We start from the raw sequence: 21,407 nt of genomic DNA, 5'->3' as shown, positions 1-21,407 counted from the left end.
CATTTGAAGACATCCTAATACATTGTAATAAGCATAAAGTATCCAAGAAAAGGCGTTGTTTACAACGTTTTAACAAATCCACTTGGTTTGACAGGGATTGTAAGAATTGTTAAAATGAAGTCAATAAGGCTCTGCAACATAAATGTGTCACTAATTTAAATATTGATCAGTCAATTATTATTAAAAAATCTTTTCGCACTATGTGTAATAAGAAACGTTATGAATGCAAAACAAAAGTGATCTCAAGCTTGCTAATTCCGTTCTCAATCAGAAAGCTTTTTTGGTGGAATAGATATTTTAAGTAAAATATACATTTATATACTAAACAAAAGATTAATGTTCTACGTTGAAGCATATAAGCACCTTACAGATGTACAAGCCGTTTTTAGATAAGGATATTTAACAATTGATAACGCATTTGTTCCTTACTCAATAATCAATAAATATTGATGTAGAAAAGGTAAAACTTTATTTGTTTCTTTTGTTCATTTTAAAAAAGCATTTGATAACGTCAATAGCTATGCCTTCGAAAGACGCTTAGTGTTGTAAATGGAAACACTTGTTTGCTGATTCACTATTGATTTTTTGTGTGTTCATATTGATAGTACATACCTATATGCATTTTGTGTTTATGTTCACGCAAGTGCCGGTTGACGTATAGCAAAATACTTTGCCTATATGCATTTTGTACTATGCGTTTATATATATATATATATTCAAGTGCCGGTTGCTGTACAGTAAAATATCTTCTCTTATAGAGTTGAAAAAAAAATGCTATGGGCTAGGGGTTAAAGTGATACTATGGGCATTTAACAGTTTATAGGTGTCTATCCCAACTGTTGTTTATTTTTGGTGTTTTCACTTTATATACACTTATATTTGTTAATGCAGCATACTCAAACAATATCCCGGAAAGAGAAAAATAATGCATTTGAAAATCAACCGTACTTTCGTTTGACAACTGATCACGCATGTGCAATGTGAGCCTAAATTTAGTTTTAGTGCAGATTCGTTTATACGACACAAAGACGCAATTTTGTTTTACAGATCACTTCGGCTTACAGGACTGGGTGAGTCACGTAAAATATATAATATAAAATATATTTTTATAAACAACTGGTAGCAAGATGAGTTGCAGTAATTGGTCAGTAACCACATTTTAACTTACTCTTTTGACCTGTTAATTCTTTTCAGCTCAATTCAACAGTGAAAAATGCCCATAATATCACTTTAATGAATGAGGTTTAAGAAATCAAAGGGGGGAAATATGGGAGAGACTCATTCATTTCTAGGAAAACTGGGCTTAATGCATGTGTGTAAAGTGTAGATTAGCCTGTGCAGATTGCACAGAATGACAGTTAAGGCACATGCATAAAGCCCAGTTTTCCCAGAACAAGGCTCAAGTAGTGTTGATGTGGGAGACCAACCGGGGGCATTTGGTCCCCATGTCTGTTTCTGCTGCTGCCACACGGCTGCCATGTTTTTCAAGTCCTGCAGTTTCCTTTCTTCATCTGGGTCTTTAGGTTTAAGTTCTGCCTAAAAAATAAGAAATCAACATATATAGAAACATTTTTATACCTACTTCCATTCTGCTTTAGCTTAATAGATTATACCTACACTGTACAGGGCCCTTGTTTTTCCCCCTTAAAATAGTATACTTTTTCCCACTATTTCAGCTAAAAATTCCCCCCTCCCAATTTTTTTTTGGACCTAGTTTTTGACCCCAGGTGACCCAAATACAATTCCAACTCAGATTTCACCAAGATAAACATTCTGATCAAATTTTATAAAGATTGGATGAAAACTGTGACCTCTATTGCCTACACAAGGTTTTTCTGTTATTTGACCTAGTGACCTAGTTTTTGACCCCAGATGACCCAAATACAATCCGAACCCAGATTTCTTCAAGACAAACATTCTGACCAAATTTCATGAAGATTGGATGAAAACTGTGCCCTCTATTGTCTACACAAGCTTTTTCTATTACTGACCTAGTGACCTTGTTTTTGACCCAAGATGACCCAAATACAATCCCAACCCAGATTTCATCAAGATAAACATTCTGACCAAATTTCATAAAGATTGGATGAAAACTGCGACCTCTACTGTCTATACAAGGTTTTTCTATTATTTGACCTAGTGACCTTGTTTTTGACAGTGACCTAGTTTTTTTACCTCAGATGACCCAAATACAATCCCAACCCAGTTTTTATAAAGATAAACATTCTGACCAAATTTCATAAAGATTGGAAACAAACTGTGACCTCTACTGTCTACACAGACCAATTGTTGACAGTTTTTTCTATTATTTAACCTAGCGACCTAGTTTTTAACCTCAGATGACCCAAATACAATCCCAACCCAGATTTCATCAAGATAAACAATCTGACCAAATTTCATAAAGATTGGATGAAAACTGGGACCTCTATTGTCTACACAAGAATTTTCTATTATTTGACCTTGTTTTTGACCTAGAGACCTAGTTTTTGACCATAGATGACCCAAATACAATCCCAACCCAGATTTCATCAAGATAAAGATTCTGACCAAATTTCATAAATACTGGATGAAAACTGCGACCTCTATTGTCTATACAAGGTTTTTCTATTATTTGACCTAGTTTTTTACCTAGTGACCTAGTTTTTGACCCCAGATGACCCAAATACAATCCTAACCCAGATTCTATCAAGATAAACATTCTGACCAAATTTCATAAAGATTGGATGAAAACTGCGACCTCTATTGTCTACACAAAGTTTTTCTATTATTTGACCTAGTTTTTGACCTAGTGACCTAGTTTTTGACCTCAGATGACCCAAATACAACCAACCCAGATTTTATCAAGATAAACGTTCTGACCAAATTTGATAAAGATTGGATGAAAACTGCGACCTCTATAGTCTACACAAGGTTTTTCAATTATTTGACCTAGTTTTTGACCTAGTGACCTAGTTTTTGACCCCAGATGACCCAAATACAATCCCAACCCAGATTTCATCAAGATAAACATTCTTACCAAATTTCATAAAGATTGGATGAAAACTGTGACCTCAGCTCCCTCACACTTCTTTGGGGGAAGGGGTCCGCAGCCCTTAGGAGGGGGAATTTCCTTTTTTGGGGATTTTTTTTACTTACTCTCTCATTATTACATTTGTACATGTTTGCACAATATTAATTGCATTTTTCATAATTTAGTATGTTTGCAAAAATTAAATTGAAATAGAATTGAGATTTAATAATCATGAGACACATCTTTCTATTAAAAAAAAAGTTTTTTTTAGGGGGGAATTTTTCCCCCCAAAAAGGGAAAAAAGTATACTTTTCAGGTGGGGGACTGCCGCCGAATTTCGGCGGCAGATTGAATAGATTGAGGTCCCTGGACCTCTACTGTTTACACAAGCAAATTGTTGACGGACGCACACACGCACATATGGACGCCGAACATCACACGGTCACATAAGCTCACCATGTCACTTCGTGACAGGTGAGCTAAAAACTAGAGCTTTGTCACAGACGTGACGTATACCCCCACATGCCGCATTGACACATACTATTGTGCATGCTGTCTTCACATAACAAGAGAATCTAATTTATGGCAATTTTTAAGAATTATTATGCCATTATCATTTATAGGCATTTTGACCTTTGAACTCTTGAATTCTTTCACATGACACGCCGTCCAATGACTGTGAACAAATTAATGTACAGAGTCATTTTAAAATCTCACAATGAATGACATACATGGAGTTATGGCCCAGACAAGATCATTTATTGCCATTTTTGACCTTTGAACTAAAAGTGTGACCTTGACCTTGGAGATATCGACATAATTCTTTTGCACCACACACCGTCCAATGATGGTGAACAAAAGAGCCAAATGATTTGAAAATCTCACAATAAACGACACAGTTATTGCCCGGACAAGCTCATTTATGGCTATTTTTTACCTTTGAACTTGAAGTGTGACCCTGACCTTGGAGAGATCCAGGTAATCCTTTCGCGCGACACACCGTCCAATGATGGTGAACAAATGTGCCAAATGATTTTAAAATCTCACAATGAACAACATTTTTATGGCCCGGACAATCTCATTTATGGCCATTTTTGACCTTTGAAATCAAAGTGTGACCTTGACCTTGGAGATATCACGTAATTCTTTCGCGCAACACACTGTTCAATGATGGTGAACAAATATGCCAAATAATTTTAAAATCTCACAATGAAAGACATAGTTATGGCCCGGACAAGCTCATTTATGGACATTTTTTACCTTTGAACTTTAAGACCTTGGAGATATCGACGTAATTCTTTTGCGTAACACACCGTCCAATGATGGTGGACAAATGTGCCAAATGATTATAAAATCTTACAATGAATGACATAGTTATGGCCAGGACAGGCTCATTTATGATCGTTGAACTCAAAGTGTGACCTTGACCTTGGAGATATCGACGTAATTCTTTCGCGCGACACACTGTCCAATGATGGTGAACAAATTTGCCAAATGATTTTGCAATCTCACAATAAATGACAAAGTTATGGCCCAGACAAGCATTTGACCTTTCAACTCCAAGTGTGACCTTGACCTTTGAGATATCGACATACTTTTTTCACACGATACACCGTCCCATGATGGTGAACAAATGTACCAAGTCATTTACAAATCTAATGATAAATGACATAGTTATGGTCCGGACAAACTTTCAAATTAAAACACACTTAGTGACCCCACGACCTTGTTTTTGACCTGGCATGACCCACATTCAGTTAGGTGAAGATCGGATGAAATTTCGGGACAGACCGACAGACCGACAGACAAAGTGACTCCTACATGTATATAGCCCCCAATACCAATGGTAATGGGGGTATAAAAATAAAACAAGGGCTGTTTGTAAAACATGCATGCCCCCCATATGAGCTTTCCGTTGTAGTGACAGCCATTGTGTGAATATGTTTTTTGTCACTGTGACCTTGACCTTCTACCTAGTGACCTGAAAATCAATATGGGTCATCTGTCAGTCATGATCAATGAACCTATGAAGTTTCATGATCCTAGCCATAAGCGTTCTTGAGTTATCATCCGGAAACCATTTTACTATTTCGGGTCACCGTGACCTTGACCTTTGACCTAGTGACCTGAAAATCAATAGGGGTCATCTGCGAGTCATGATCAATCTACCTATCAAGTTTCATGATCCTAGGAATAAGCGTTCTTCAGTTATCATCCGGAAACCATTTTACTATTTCAGGTCACCGTGAACTTGACCTTTGACCTTGTGACCTCAAAATCAATAGGGGTCATCTGCGAGTCATGATCAATGTACCTATCAAGTTTCATGATCCTAGGCATAAGCGTTCTTGAGTTATCATCCGGAAACCATTTTACTATTCTGGGTCACCATGACCTTGACCTTTGACCTAGTGACCTCAAAATCATTAGGGGTCATCTGCAAGTCATGATCATTGTACCTATGAAGTTTCATGATCGTAGCCATTAGCGTTCTTGAGTTATCATCCGGAAACCATTTTACTATTTCAGGTCACCGTGACCTTGACCTTTGATGTAGTGACCTGAAAATCAATAGGGGTCAACTGCGAGTCATGATCAATCTACCTATCAAGTTTCATGATCCTAGGCATAAGCATTCTTGAGTTATCATCCGCAAACCATTTTGCTATTTTGGGTCACCGTGACCTTGACCTTTGACCTAGTGACCTGAAAATCTATAGGGGTCATCTGCGAGTCATGATCAATGTACCTATGAAGTTTCATGATCCTAGGCATAAGCGTTCTTGAGTTATCATCCGGAAACTATTTTACTATTTCGGGTCACTGTGACCTTGACCTTTGACCTAGTGACCTGAAAATCAATAGGGGTCATCTGCCAGCCATTATCAATCTACCTACGAAGTTTCATGATCCTAGGCATGAGCGTTCTTGAGTTATCATCCGGAAACCATTTTACTATTTCGGGTCACTGTGACCTTGACCTTTGACCTAGTGATCTGAAAATCAATAGGGGTCATCTGCGAGTCATGATCAATCTACCTATCAAGTTTCATGATCCTAGGCCTAAACGTTCTTGAGTTATCATCCGGAAACCATTTTACTATTTCGGGTCACTGTGACCTTGACCTTTGACCTAGTGACCTGACAATCAATAGGGGTCATCTGCGAGTCATTATCAATCTACCTATCAAGTTTCATAATCCTAGGCCTAAGCGTTCTTGAGTTTTCATCCGGAAACCATTTTACTATTTCGGTTACCATGACCTTGACCTTTGACCTAGTGACCTCAAAATCAATAGGGGTCATCTGCGAGTCATGATCAATGTACCTATGAAGTTTCATGATCCTAGGCCCAAGTGTTCTTGAGTTATCATCCGGAAACCACCTGGTGGACGGACCGACCAACAGACTGACATGTTCAAAGCAATATACCCCCTCTTCTTCGAAGGGGGGCATAATAAAATCCCTACCTACCGACCCTGTTTTTTTTCCAAGGAGACCAGAAATGGACCTATTTTGTATTTTGGCCTGGGCATTAAACAAAAAGTTGCACTTTATTATCTTGTTTGAAATGGGTCTATTAAATAAGGTTTAAAAGCTCTTTTCTGCTTGGATTTAACAGCGCAAAATCATTTAATAAAAAAAACTGAGACACTTTTCTTTCAGAACATTCCAATCCATGCTTCATGCAAGCTATTTAGCACAATAATTGTTCCCAATTTATTATTACAATAAAGAAGTTTTCTTTCAAAATCATAAAAAAATGTTTACAAACACTAATGACAATTAGAGTGACTTCACTTTATCCATTAGGTTATAGCATGCGTTTAACGACTCAGATGTAAGCACATTTAGCTTGGGCATTCTTCTACCAACATTTACAGCAGTAAAGTGCAAACTATTCCGCATTACTTTGCAAAAAATTAACAGGAACCACAAGCTACACATTATAATCCAACTCCGTATATGCTTATTTCTGTTTTAGGCCTAAAAAAAACAACATGTTTGTTTCAGGTTACCTGACCGACCGTGTCAGTTTACCCCCCACTGCAATTTTTTTATCCAACATTTTTTTAAATCGCGTTTTACACTATTCGGCCGCGATTTAGATCGCAAATGTATTGATTAAAATAATTACTTTCAAAACAATGTATTACCGGTAATTATGGACCAAATCGGCAGAGTTGCATTCATTTTACACATGTTAATCTCTTTTGTCTAAACACCGCAGACAGCAGTCTACACAATAGGTCAGTAGACATGCTATGCATGTTTACATAACGCCCAAAACTTAATCCAGTACCGTCCAGATGTTCTCTTGAATCAGTATACAGTACGATTACTGTTTCAATAATTACTCAACAAAAAAGCTGTAACAATAAAGATACGGCGTGTTAGATTTGAAAATAATTGAGAGGAAAAATCAAATTATTCGAAATATAAATTGTGTTAAAAAATACCAAAGAAACTTTTAACCAAAATCAACAGATTTCCATGTTCTCTGCGCTACAAAGTTTCTATAAACATGAGGGCCAAGATGGCCCTAGTTCGCTCACCTGAGAAGAGTGTGTTCATTGAATTTTTACCAAATGTATTGGGCTGTTTGTAAAATATGCATGCCTGCATATGGGCTGTCAGTTGAAATGGCAGCCATTGTGTGAATATGAATATATTAGACATTGTGACTTTGACTTTTGACCTTGGTTTCTTGAGTTGTCATCTGGACACCATTTTATAGTGTTGAGTCATTGTTATTAAGACGTTTGACCTAGTGACTTGAACATTATGTTGGTCATCTGCCAGTCATGATCAATGTAACTATGAAGATCATGAATCTAGGCGTAAGCATTGTCAGCAAATATCAAGAAACAATTTTATTGTTTTGAGTCACTGTGATGCTGATCTTTGATGTAGTGATTTGAAATTCAAAAGGGGTATTTTTATAATCATTATCAATGTACCTATGAAGTCTTTATCCTACGTGAAAGTGTTTTTGAGTTATCATTTGAAAACCAATTTTTGTATTTTGAATCACTGTGACTGTCACCTTTGACCTAGTGACGAGAAGATCAATAGGGGTCATTGGTGAGTAATGATCAATGTAGCCAACAGTTAGCAATTTACATTCCAAACCTAAATTTGGTACATGTAGCTGTATATTTTAGAACCCTTTATCAGCAGTAGCATATATCCATTGTTAATGTCTTCTTTAAACACAGCCTGTTGACCAGAGCTCACACACCAACAAATTACAGCAAAATGTTATTCCTGATCCCATACATTAACTTCATAAACAATCAATGTGTGTATCCTTCAGCATGACTCATTCCTTCCTCTCTCTCATAATCAATGTTAGGCATCGATTGGTTAATATCAAATTGAGTTGTGTGTGTTTGTTCTTGTGTACTTGTAGATTTTAGAGCACATATGAACTGTTGTGTCCTAGTCTGATAACAAAATAATAATTGTATAGTGTTTTCATAGTTGACATGCTAAGATTTTAAATTACAAAACAAACAAATGAATTACATTCCATCTTGCATTGTTTCAAGGTCAGCCCACTGTAAGTCTGTCTGGAAATTGCCAATTTAGTGCTTTGTGTTTAATTACCAAAACAAACAAAAAAATTAAACCACAAACATCTTAAAAAAAGATGCAATGATTATAATGCACACATGTCAGATGGATAACAAAGTTATAAGATGTTCAAAACATCTACATGATAAATTCCATTTTTGATTGATTTAATAAGAAAATTCTATCAACTTGACCATTATATTGTTTCATGATCCTAGGCATAAGCTACATGTGTCTTATGTTATCATCCAAAAACCATTTTACTGTGTCAAGTAATCGTGACCTTGACCTAGTGACCTGAAAGTCAATACGGGTCATCTGCAAGTCATGATCAATGTACCTATGAAGTTTCATGATCCTAGGCATAGGCCTTCTTGAGTTATCATCTGGATACCATTTTTCTAAGTTGAAACACCGTGACCTTGACCTTTGACCTAGTGACCTGAAAATCAATAGGGATCATCTGCGAGTCATGATCAATGTACCTATTAAGTTTCATCATCCATTTTCAGCGTTCTTGAGTAAAACAATTTTACTATTTTGGGTCACCTCAATGTACCTATTAAGTTTCATGATCCTAGGCGTAAGCGTTCTTGAGTTATCATCCGGAAACCATTTTTCTAAGATGAGTCACTGTGACCTTGACCTTTGACCTAGTGACCTGAAAATCAATAGGGGTCATCTGCAAGTCATGATCAATGTACCTATGAAGTTTCATGATCCTTAGCATAAGCGTTCTTGAGTTATCATCCAGAACCATTTTTCTATTTCGGGTCACCTTGACCTTTGACCTAGTGACCTGAAAATCAATAGGGGTCATCTGCAAGTCATGATCAATGTACCTATGAACTTTCATGATCTTAGGCATAAGTGCTCTTGAGCTTTCATCCGGAAACCATTTTACTGTTTCGGGTCATTGTGACCTTGACCTTTGATATAGTGACCTCAAAATCAATAGGGGTCATCTGCGAGTCATGATCAATGTACCTATGAAGTTTCGTGATCCTAGGCGTAAGCGTTCTTGAGTTATCATCCAGAAACCATTTTACTATTTCAGGTCACCGTGACCTTGACCTTTGACCTAGTGACCTCAAAATCAATAGGGGTCATCTGCAAGTCATGATCAGTGTACCTATAAAGTTTCATGATCCTAGGCCTAAGCGTTCTTGAGTTATCATTCGGAAACCATCTGGTGGACAGACATACATGTACAGCCGACATGAGCAAAACAATATACCCCCTCTTTTTCGAAGGGGGGCATACAAATGTGACTTCCATAGTGTTCGATCACAAGGTTTGACCAAAACCATGTTTGAACTCAACTCTTGTATCAAAGAAACAAATGTGCAAAACAAATTTCATGAACATTGGCCAAAAATGTGACTTCTAGAGTGTTAACGTTTTCACTATATACATATAGAGAAAAATGCCCAGCCCAGTGGTGGCCATGTTTTTTCACCGATCCCAACCATTGTCGACCTCGTCCAAGATATCAATAAAACCAATGTTTTGACCAACTTTCATGATGATTGGGCAAAAATTGTGACTTCTAGAGTGTTTACAAGGTTTCTCTATAGCCAAATAGGGAAAACTGCCACTATATGTGGCTGCACAAGCAATTTTGACCCATTTGGTAAAAAAATGACATTTTCATATCATTTTCTGGTAGAGTAGAGTTTGGGGAATCAAAATATGAAATTTTGTGCAAAAATTCCTAGTATTTTACATTATTCAGTTTTTCGTGAACACAGTTATGAAATTAATAAAGTGCAAAAGTCTAAAATGAGTTCGTTTTTATTGCTCACATACTTATCATTTTAAGCACTATTCAAGTAAAAGTATACACAAGTAAAATAGTTAAAACGAGTTTTCATATATACACATGTTTAAATATAAACACATTGTTTGTTAAAAGCATCTTTTTTTTAATTTAAAATGGTTTCCATGGTTACCATTATTTGAATGTTGGTATTTTATCCCCAATTAATTTTGTTTAATGTTTTATTTGTCTGAAACAAACATGTTTTTTTTAGGCCTTTACGTATTTTCGCAACCACCGCAAATTAGCAAGTATTGAAATCAATAAATAAGCAATCAAACTAAAAAGTATTTGATTTACCCTTTGCACGCTGGAAAATTTGTCATCTGCTAAAATGTCGTCTGCTGAATTTTGAAAATTAGCATTTATTCGATTTTTTTTCAAAGATTACTATAAGAATAGCAAACAGTTTGGATCCTGATGAGACGCCACGTTCTGTCTGTGGCGTCTCATGTGGATCCAAACTGTTTGCAAAGGCCTTCAAAATTTGGTTCCAGCAACTAGTCAAAAGCTTAAAAAAATGCTAAAAAAAGGGCTTGGTTGTATGTATAGTTTTTCCATTGTAGTTTATTGGTCTATAAGATGAAATGGCAAAGTCTAAGATCAACCGATAAATCAGCGAAAAATTCTGTTGCTGTGACTTGTGACTAATTGTTTGATTACTTAGAATGGTATAGTACCAGAAAGGCCGTTTACCAAAAAGGCCTTCCCAAAAAGGCCTTCCCAAAAAGGCTGCATAAGTGAACCAAAAAGGCCTCATGGTATACCAGAAAGGCCATAAAATATTTTGTATTATCATTGAATAGTTATGATGAATACAATTATCATATCTATTAAATAGTCATAACTTGTTTACTAGTCTACTTAAAAACCGTTAATTTTAAATAATCAAAGCCGCCATAATATCGCAAATTATCGCATACAGTATGAAGTGTTCGTTAGTCACAATATTTTTCGTTGAGTAATAGATGTTTCAGTTTTTTTAATTAAATGCCGTTAATTTTGTTATCAAAGTCGGCATACTTATCGCCAATAAGCACGTAGGAATATACCGTTTAAGATAATTTTATTTTTCTCTGAACTCTCTGTTTGCGTCTACAAGTGTAACCAATGAGTAATGAAGGTGTTGTAAACTTACGTGGCGGCCAAATATATATAAGATCCAGAATTATTGAGTAATATATAACCCGTTTATGTGTCAAAGTTGTCTATAGTAGTTGCTTTGTTTTATTCATTATATTGGTAAGTATACCGGACTTTAGTTGGCGTTTGAAAAATAGTGTTTTTAAATCGTGTAAATGACACTTATTGGCACCTATTGATAATGACTTGCCCATTTTAAAAGAGTTTCTTAACTTTTAACGATATAAAACTAGCTACATTAAATTCGGAAGACTTAAACCGAAAGAAATAAAAATGCTTTATTCTATGTGATATTATTAAAAATTATAACAGATTGTCTATATTATTACGCAATTCATTAGCATTAAAAACATATTAAGCAAAGTTTATAATGTCTTTTATTAACCGACTTCATTAGAATGTCAAATTTATTTAACGTTGGCCACGTTTAAAAATATAGTTTTAAATATTCCTTTCTAATTTCTATATATAGAGGAGAAACAAGTACAAAGTGACACTCGTCTTCTATAGCGTTTCCGTTGCAAAACTTACAGTTTCTATTTTCGCGTAGTATCTTATTATAACGACCGCGTTCGATCTCTAATTTATGTGACAAGTATGAGGCGAAACAATGCACCACCTCCGAGTTCCCCGCCAAGGTCGGTCAAGTGTATGTACGGTGTTGTGCTGGAGAAATGCACGTGTATATTGCTAAAATACTGTTGTATTTTATCACGTTCACTGTATATTCTATGTATTTTTTTGTAAATGTATTTTTTGTAATAAAGAAAATAAAAAAGTTCATACATGTTTTATGTCGTACTCCATTTTGATTTAATAGAAACAGGGTCTTCCCCAGGCCATTTAAGCGCCCCTTGCCGGGGCGCTTGAATTGCGAAATCAGAGTCCCCGGGGCGCTTGAAATTTTCCGATCAGTGTATTCTTCAGTAAAAGAAAGTGGAGATTGTCCAAAAAAATCAAGGTTTCCCCATCAGTGTATCAATATTCCCTGTTTTAAAAGAGCACTCGGTACCTACTTTCACAAGTAATCGCCATAAACACCACAAAGTCCACATGGGGTAATGGATAATCCACTGATAAGAAAATAGCATGACGCGCGTATCGATTATTCTAGCCACGGTCATTTAAATGCTGACAAGGATGTATCTGGTAACTTTCCAGTCGTCAAACTGTGAAGTTCATCGTCCAATCGGTTACGCGAATGATTATGAGGGCGGGGTTAACTATCGACCATTATTTTTGATTGACGTTGGGCATGAAGTAAGAGTTTATCGCAGCTTGATTAGCAAGAAGTTGTACCATTTGTGTAATATAAAACCGGTAATTAGTACAGTACAGAACATTAAAGACGGTTTCGGGCATCATCATCACACCTTTTTACTGTAAACAAGTGTTACCTATGACTCATAATTAATACGAGAAATTAATTGCAAATGGTAAACAATTAATTATTATAGCGAGTAAGTTGTGCAAATGACTCCCGGTTACAATTATGTGATAACAATTTATTTTATTCCAGTACATGTATATTTCAACATGTCCATTTATAGAACTGATTCACCTCGTTTTTCTGACATTTATTCGACACATAATGCGCTTTAACAAATTTTCGTTGAATTAATTACACACACTTGTAAATGTTTCGTCCGATAATCGATAGTTAGAAGACTGATGATGGCAACCGGCCGTGATCCTCGTGGACAACGTGAATTTCATGCATAATTCCGTCAAAACATTTATTCGACTCGTAAAGTGTGTAAACAAATTATCGTTGAATTTATAACGCAACAGTTAATATTTGTTGAAATCTCAAATGGGAATAATTAAATTTGTAATCCGAAACCCATTACCGTAAGTCGATGTTAACGCGTTTTTAATCCGAAACACACTTCCGAATGTAAATGTTACCGCAACGTTAAATATTTTTGCTTCAAATTAGCAGTGCAAATTTATTTTGTGTCGAATCTTTTTCTCAATTAAAAAGAGCGCGAAAATTATGCAGCATATACAACGTCGCGTCTATTGCATACAAATGGCGTGTATTGAGCGTTTTAACAAGCACACAACAGGTCAGGGGATTGACGCATATTCAGAGGCAATATTTCATCAAATCTATAAATAGTCACTTAAAAAATGGCACGGTTTGTGTTAAAGATATAACTGAAAGCTTTTACCGTAAATATTTACAAGAAAGAGATTGATAAAAACGGAATAAACGGGATTATCGGGTAATAAATAGAAACTTGAAAAATAGTAAGTATACAGTAATAGAGTCGGGTTGAAACGGATGTATTGGGGAATCGTTCGAGTCGGGATTTTACTATCTGTGCGGAAAAGTTTTATAACAATTAAACAATAAAAAAAAAAAAAAATTTTTAAATGACTGGGGGATTTTTTTGAAGAGTCATAGCGCACCAAATGACGTCTTTTGACGCTGTTTTTCTTTGACTTATAACGAACCACAGAACGTGAATTGACACGTTAAATTTAAAAAAAAATCAACGAACCCACCCCCGGTCGGCCCCGGGGCGCCTGAACAAATTCCTGGGGAAGGCACTGATAGAAAATAGAATTCACATGTTAAACAATATTATTATGTAATTGAAATTAATTGAAATATGTATATTTTGTAATAAAGAAAATAAAAAAACTTCATACATGTTTTATGTCGTACTCCATTTTCAATTAATTGAAATTATGTATATTTTGTAATAAAGAAAATAAAAATCTTCATACATGTTTTATGTCGTACGCCATTTGATTAAACAAAAAATAGAATTCACATGTTTAACAATATTGTTATGTAATTATGTTGTATTTTGTCAGTGTGACTGTATAACGTCTGTAAATGTTTGCTTGTAACTGTATATTTTGTTATATAAATTGTGTGATTGTGCTTGTACATTGACAGTATATATCGTAAATGCATATTTATACATACACAACAGATAAAGAAAATAATTAACTTCATACCTGTTTTATGACTTATTCCATTTTGATTTATGTGTATTTGTTTGTAAACAAAATTTGAAACCTATAATAACAATTATTGCTTTAAGGCTTTTTTTGTTTCATTTTTTTGCCTTTTTGGTACGCTTTGGGGGCCTTTTTGGTAAGGCCTTTTTGGTATTCGGCCTTTTTGGTATGCGGCCTTTTTGGTTTTTGGCCTTTCTGGACCTAAACCCTTAGAATTAGTATTATTTACTGCTGGTGTCCATGCGTTATGTTTATTTTAGTTGAACAAAGACAACATAACTAGTAACTGAAACTGACTTACATGAATTTTTACCATAATAATGAACACCAAAATTTCCCAAATAAGCTGTTTCGACGCAAATATTCCCACAATTAGTAATTTTGTCGATAAAAAATTCCCAATTAGGCCAGACTCCTTTTCCCAAAATAGGCAGAAAAAACCCTGGAATGTTAAGAGTAAAATAAACAGTAAATGCATTCTTAAACCCTAAATATTAATCCTTCACAAATTTGTCATCAATGACTTATATTTTAAAAATAATCCTTGGTTTATGCTATTATTTAAACACAGTTCTGCTTGCGATGTTGAGTGAATTATGGTAATCGCTCGAATAATGGAGTGCACATGGTCACTTCATTTTTTAACTATGATTTTGATTATCAATTAGAAAACAATCAATCAAATAAAAAACATCTCCTATACAAAAACCTCTTCTGGCGGTGGTGGATCTGCAGGTAAAGGCGGGGGATTGCCCTCTCCTGGAACTGGCGGGCGCACAGAGGGCTGTTCTGGCTGCATTGTCGGCATTACCCCACCCATCATTGTTTGCATGGGCATCCCTTGAACTGGCCAGCCGACCTGCGAATGCATTGGGACCATGTGATATTGAGGCTGAATGAACGCTTGCTGCATTGGGCGCCATCCTGGAAACATTTTGGCTGTTTTTATTTAAAATTTTGGTGGAAAACTAAATTTTAAAATTAATGAGATTATTAATCCGAGTTATCTTTCTTGGCAATACTGTGTAAAATAATTGTGTATTGTAAGACCTGCATTAAGCTACACAACACCATATTGGTGAGATTACACTATACACAATTCCACAAGGATGCCATTTTGCCCACACATGAAGCTTCTCAACTAATTTGTTCGATTATGCGCGTTGTATGAAATATGAAGCACTATTTTCAATTATCAAAGAAAATGTAAATGGGACGCTTCCAATAAACATTTGCAAAAATCAGCATAATGCACATTGGTTGAACGAAATTATTATGCTCGCTCTGTGAATGTAAATCAGTTTGAAAATGCTTGTCCATCGGATTTGATAAATAAACAAACGCTACCAACTCGGATATGATGGTTTCAGAATTGAAAGTTGGTTGGGTAAGGGAGGGTAAGATTTGGTAGAGTTGATATTTTGTTACTTGTCTCATATCACACAATCCGTGTTCTTTTCACATAGTTTGATTTTTCATATATGTTTTACGTTCAATAATAATTTTCAAAAAGTCATATTAAATAATACAAAAATATTTGATGCACTGTCATAACATGGTGTTAAATGGCCGCAATTATATAATGGGGTTGTGCTTGCAACCGGTAATATATACGCTCGGAAATTGGAATAAGGACTCCAAGTAAGAGTTTTACTAAAATGGCACTGAAACCCTCACGTCATTCGTGCTTTTAACCCATGTATGCCTAGCGTCTAGAAAAATGGCATTGGCAAACAGCGTAGACCCAGATGAGACGCCGCATGATACGGCGTCTCATCAGGGTCTGCGCTGTTTGCTTAAAGGAATTTTTGTAAGAAAAATTCTAAATATAGAAATAAATATACTAGATATCCCTAATTTTGGAAATAAATTGATCCAATTTGGAAGGATGGGAGAGTCCACTAGGCTTAAGTGGGTTAACCCATAAACATCCGTTTAAAAGGCTCATGGCTCAGGAATCGTATTGCTTGAGTATCAATCGCTATTGGCTTAGACTCGTGGTATGAAGAATGATGTAATGACAAATATGCGATTGTTAATTTTTAAGTGTTCTAATAGCGACAAAAATACACGATCGTATAAAAAATGCTGGCTGCATGATATTGTCGTTTTTTATATGCTTTTTTCACATTTCGAATATTCAACAGTAACCTACCATTAATTTATTTGCGATCACTTGTAACCCGAACTGATTGTGTGGTATCTGAATCCACCCTTGGCATAAGCTCTAGTCGAATCTTTCCTATAAACAAATAACTAATAGTAACACGTTAAACAGGTCAATTCAATATCACTATCCAAACTGAAGTTGTTGAGATGAAAATGAAAACTAAAGTTATTGGCAGTAAACTACATTGTTTGACGCCGACCGCCGGCTCAATTGCAATACTCCCAATCTAATAACCAGGATTTTGAACTTTATTAAAAACGTTGTTAACAGCGCGATTAATAAAATAACAAAGCCTGTCGATACCAATGTGCCAAAGTCTGATTTATAACAGCATTATTGCGCACGTATAATATGGTCATTTTGGTGCATTCTTTTGCGCTGATACTTTGATTTTAAATGCTCTTAATCATAAGCTCGTTGAGAAAGTATTTTCGTCGTGCTTTATTGTCGACCGTTCGTTCCTCTAACGTAAATCTACAGTCATATACTTTGGGCTGCGATATATCTCAGGAATTGTTCCAGTTCTTGTAATCTTCAATACAAAGAACGAGCAAGGCATGTTTGTACAACAATATTTATTATTTTCGACAAATCTTCATGGAAATGAAGTTAAGGATGACAAGTATTTAAATGTTCCGCGTCATGACATGGGACATATTACGACAGTGCTTAAAGCAAGTCATAACCTATGTGATATGTCTTATATGAAGTTATTGACATAATATCCAGGGTCAGAAATTCATTGGAACTTTGTTGATATCATTCGTGTAAGGAGAATGGACGCATTTTCAGGACTTGTTCTTCGATGAAATACTTTGATTTATCGGCTTTTAATTACTGCTGGAATATTACCTATCAAATGCAAGCTGTTGCGAATTCCTTTCATTAAAGTGCCACTTTTTTATTACTGTAATTTTGTGTTACCGTCACATATTTTTATTTAGCAGATAGATATGTGGAATATTTCGGACTCCTTTAATGTTGAAAACATTTTTTTTCTTGAACATTGAAACATCATGATATCAAGTTATCTAAAGATCAAACATTTTTTTCAACCTGTCCACAAAATATAATTTAAAATTATAAATTATAGAAACATTATCTGTCTAATTAAATAGAAGTATTTAACAGCAACACGCCAGTTTTATAATGGGACTCTGTTGCGTTTAATTACTAGATTTTCGTTGTATGTGATTGCAAATCTTGTGAATCTAAATTATTATTTTGTATATTTGGAATTTAGTTTTTATGCCAAATATTGATTTTAATAAATACTCGGAAAGCAGAGAAAACTAACTGTGTACATGAGCATAATACATTGCTGCAATTTCTGCAAATACTGTTAAAATAAAATAACACATAAATACACATGGGATGCATTACCTACCAAGACAATATCGATAATGCATTCTATTCATCATTCTAAGCATTTTATATAATACAAGAAACCGTCAACACTTAAATTGCTATGCATAAATAAGCACAGTATGTTCACCCTTCAAATCACTCTCGATAATAAACAAACCGTCAACCATCAATATGTTATGAATACATTTATGCACATAAAGTTCGCCCTTGAAATATCTCTCTATAATACAAGAAAACGTGAACGATCAATATGTTATGTATACATCATCACATTAAGTTCACCTTCAAAACCTTCTCTATAATTCAAGAAACCGTGAACAATGTCTATATATGTTATATATATTTATACGCAATTCAAGTTATTTCCCATTGCACGATACGTGTTTACAACGAATGAATGCAAAAGACCGTAAACAACACATTTAAAGTTTCCCCGACTGCGCCCCGGTGAATATGCACATCTAGAAAAGAATATCAGATCATCTTTAATGACATATTAGTCAATAACTATATGAAAAAAAGACGAATTCGTTTACAATTAATATGCAGAAATATGCTGTTCAAATTAATAACGTTAATCATTATACCATAAAATAAACCGTTAGCAAGCAATTTAAAAATTAATGAAATTACAAAAAAAGCAAATCCAGATCATCTATAAATGCACTGTACACGATAGTAGAAATGGCCAAGAATCAATGTTGCATAAATAATCAAATCAAATTAATCTGTAAGGAACAATATACTATAGAAGAAATCGTCAAAACTGATTACATGTATTCATAAAGTAAATCAAAGATCAAATCAAGAACAATATAAAATATAAAAAGGTCAAGAATTAATATGAATTATAAGCAAATTTAAGTTCAAGTAATATATACAATAGAAAAAATCGTCAACAATAACTGTATAAATACACAAATTAATTTCACCCGCGAAAGCAATACACGTTATATCATAGAAGAAATCGTCAAGTTATTCTCTGAAAGCACTTTATAAAATACAACAGATCGTGTACAAGGAATATGCATAATTACACAAATCTATATAATACCATTAATATATAAATATATATATATATATATATATATATATATATATATATATATATATATATATATATATATATATATATATATACCAGAATAAATCGTCAACAACGATTTCTCATAAAGACGCACATCAAATTCGTCTTTAAAGCATAATTGATAAATGTATCGTCAAAATGATAATGTATAAATACGCAAATCAGGTCAATCCCTAAAAACACTTTATGTTCAACAATGCATGTGTATAAAGCGCAAATTCAGCAGACTGAAATAAGAAGAGAGCGATCAACAATGAATTAAGTAACCACGGGCCCTACCGAAAACTGGATTTGCAAACGGTTACAAGAAAGTTCGTAGATACCGGTACTTACAAATAAACATGAAAGCACTATAAACGTACATATATACACTACGAGAAAAAGTCAACAATGAATTGTTCACACAAGTGAAAATCAGAAAATGCTTAGAATTTACTTATAAAAAAATAAGTTAATACGCAAGTTTTTTCTTAATATACGTTTCCGATCCCGCAAAATCAGGGAGTTGTTTCTGCGGTCGGAAGCCGGGAGTCCAGGCCCGTGGATTGTTCGGTAGTAGAGATAACAGAGAGCGGCACATGCCTCCCCTGGCAGACACCGCTGGTGCCAAAACAGATCCTCTATGTCGTTATTTCGCCATAAAACTGTCACAACAATTAAGTCCTGTGAGATGCGGATCTCGGTAAAGCGTAGGTTCTATGGCCACTAAAATATGATCAGGTATCGCGCCGGGGGCCTGTGCAGGCTTTGATATATGGCTCATATACGAGTACATGTAGCATTCTCACAGAAAATAACGAAACCTACGTGTTTTTTTACTGGTACGATAATATATATTATACACCGTGAACTTGGATACACTAAGCGGTACGTACTCGTGATATAGAGTTTTAGAAATTATCGTTCTTTGACCTTTTCGCATTTTTTATATTTCCATTTCGTCTTTTATCTTTTCGTTCACTTCATGATGCTCAAATGTGAAATAATATGAATCCAGATATATCTTAATAAAAAAAAACTTGTAACAATTAAGAAGTTCAACCAAAAAGATTCATACTCATAAATATGATTATTATTGAATATCAATTGCACATGAAATGAGCAATTTTTTATGATATAAATAATATATATATATATATATATATACCTGGACTACTTGATTGATTTTGGACATTTGAAAAAAACAACACACTATTAATATTTAATTTCATACAGTTGATCATTTTTATTAATGACAGGTTTTTACTTCAAAGCGATGGAGTTGCCTCCCTTAGATCAAAAGCGTACCTTTTCAATATTCAATATCTTACTCTTAACAAACATGTTTTCATTCACCACGGAGTGTATATCTCATCTAGAGTCCTTGCATTCACTCGTGCAGTTCTTTTCTTCTTCTTTTGATCGCTCAATCGTGCGTATGTACGCTTGTTCAGTCATATAAAATTTATTTATTAATAATTTTGTTTCCACATTTCATTGATTCCTTGCCTCAATGGTTGTTAAGTTTACTTTAGTTTAAACCTTTTTATTTTAGCTCGATTGCATCGAAAGCCTTAGGATTATTAAAACGCTCTCGAGTCCGTTTCCTGGACCTCGAACCAGTACTTGGTGTCTTTTGGAGAGATCTGAATAACGCTCCCCCAGTGGGGATCGAACCCGTGACCTCCCGGTCGCCAGGCAGACACTACACCACGGCGACCTGTTCAACAAATGGTTGTTTGCCTGATCAATTGAGTAAATAACTTTTTTTCCAACAATTCCACTATGTTTTTAGTTATCCGTTTGATCGTCCGTTAGTTCAAACTTTAATACTGTGACTTTTATTAAATGAATGATAATATCATAATTGTTCACAATCCATTAATTCGGAGATTAATTGATTGCTTTGTTGATAGATAGTTTATATCGCTATTTTGATGACTTTGGGGTGCATGAATAAATAATTCACCAGCTCATCCATTCATTATTCCTTCCATCCAACTTTAAATTAATTTATTCATCCGTCCGTCCGTCCTTCCTTCCATCCATCCATCCATCCATCCATCCATCCATCCATCCATCCATCCATCCATCCATCCATCCATCCATCCATCCATCCATCCATCCATCCATCCATCCATCCATCCATCCATCCATCCATCCATCCATCTATTCATCTATCCACCCATTTATCCATCCATCCATCTGTTCGTCCGTCCATACATCCTTCCATCTTCACTCACTCACTCACTCACTCACTCACTCACTCACTCACTCA

At 35.0% G+C, this 21,407-nt stretch overlaps 1 protein-coding gene and 1 long non-coding RNA gene across 2 annotated transcripts in view; both read right to left on the bottom strand.

The window, feature by feature from the left end:
- The window catches only part of LOC127870837 (YLP motif-containing protein 1-like), an 83,438-nt gene extending 67,899 nt beyond the window's left edge, over positions 1 to 15,539 (bottom strand). Inside the window, exons 1-2 of the mRNA XM_052413370.1 lie at positions 15,235 to 15,539; positions 1,428 to 1,536 (exon numbers count right to left, since the gene is read on the bottom strand). Coding sequence (XP_052269330.1) covers positions 1,428 to 1,536; positions 15,235 to 15,459 — 334 coding nt within the window. The 5' untranslated portion in view covers positions 15,460 to 15,539. The remainder of the gene's footprint in view (positions 1 to 1,427; positions 1,537 to 15,234) is intronic.
- Positions 5,039 to 9,747, bottom strand: LOC127870851 (uncharacterized). The gene is made up of 3 exons (XR_008044950.1): positions 9,575 to 9,747; positions 5,862 to 6,049; positions 5,039 to 5,136 (listed from the first exon to the last, which is right to left on the bottom strand). It is a non-coding gene; the product is annotated as an uncharacterized LOC127870851 (long non-coding RNA).
- Positions 15,540 to 21,407: the final 5,868 nt, after the last annotated feature.

Source organism: Dreissena polymorpha, chromosome 3, assembly GCF_020536995.1.
Source record: "Dreissena polymorpha isolate Duluth1 chromosome 3, UMN_Dpol_1.0, whole genome shotgun sequence".
In the NCBI taxonomy this organism is placed as follows: Eukaryota; Metazoa; Mollusca; class Bivalvia; order Myida; family Dreissenidae; genus Dreissena; species Dreissena polymorpha.
The sequence above is the reverse complement of the archived record's forward strand: the minus strand, read 5'-3'. Positions and strand labels throughout refer to the sequence as shown.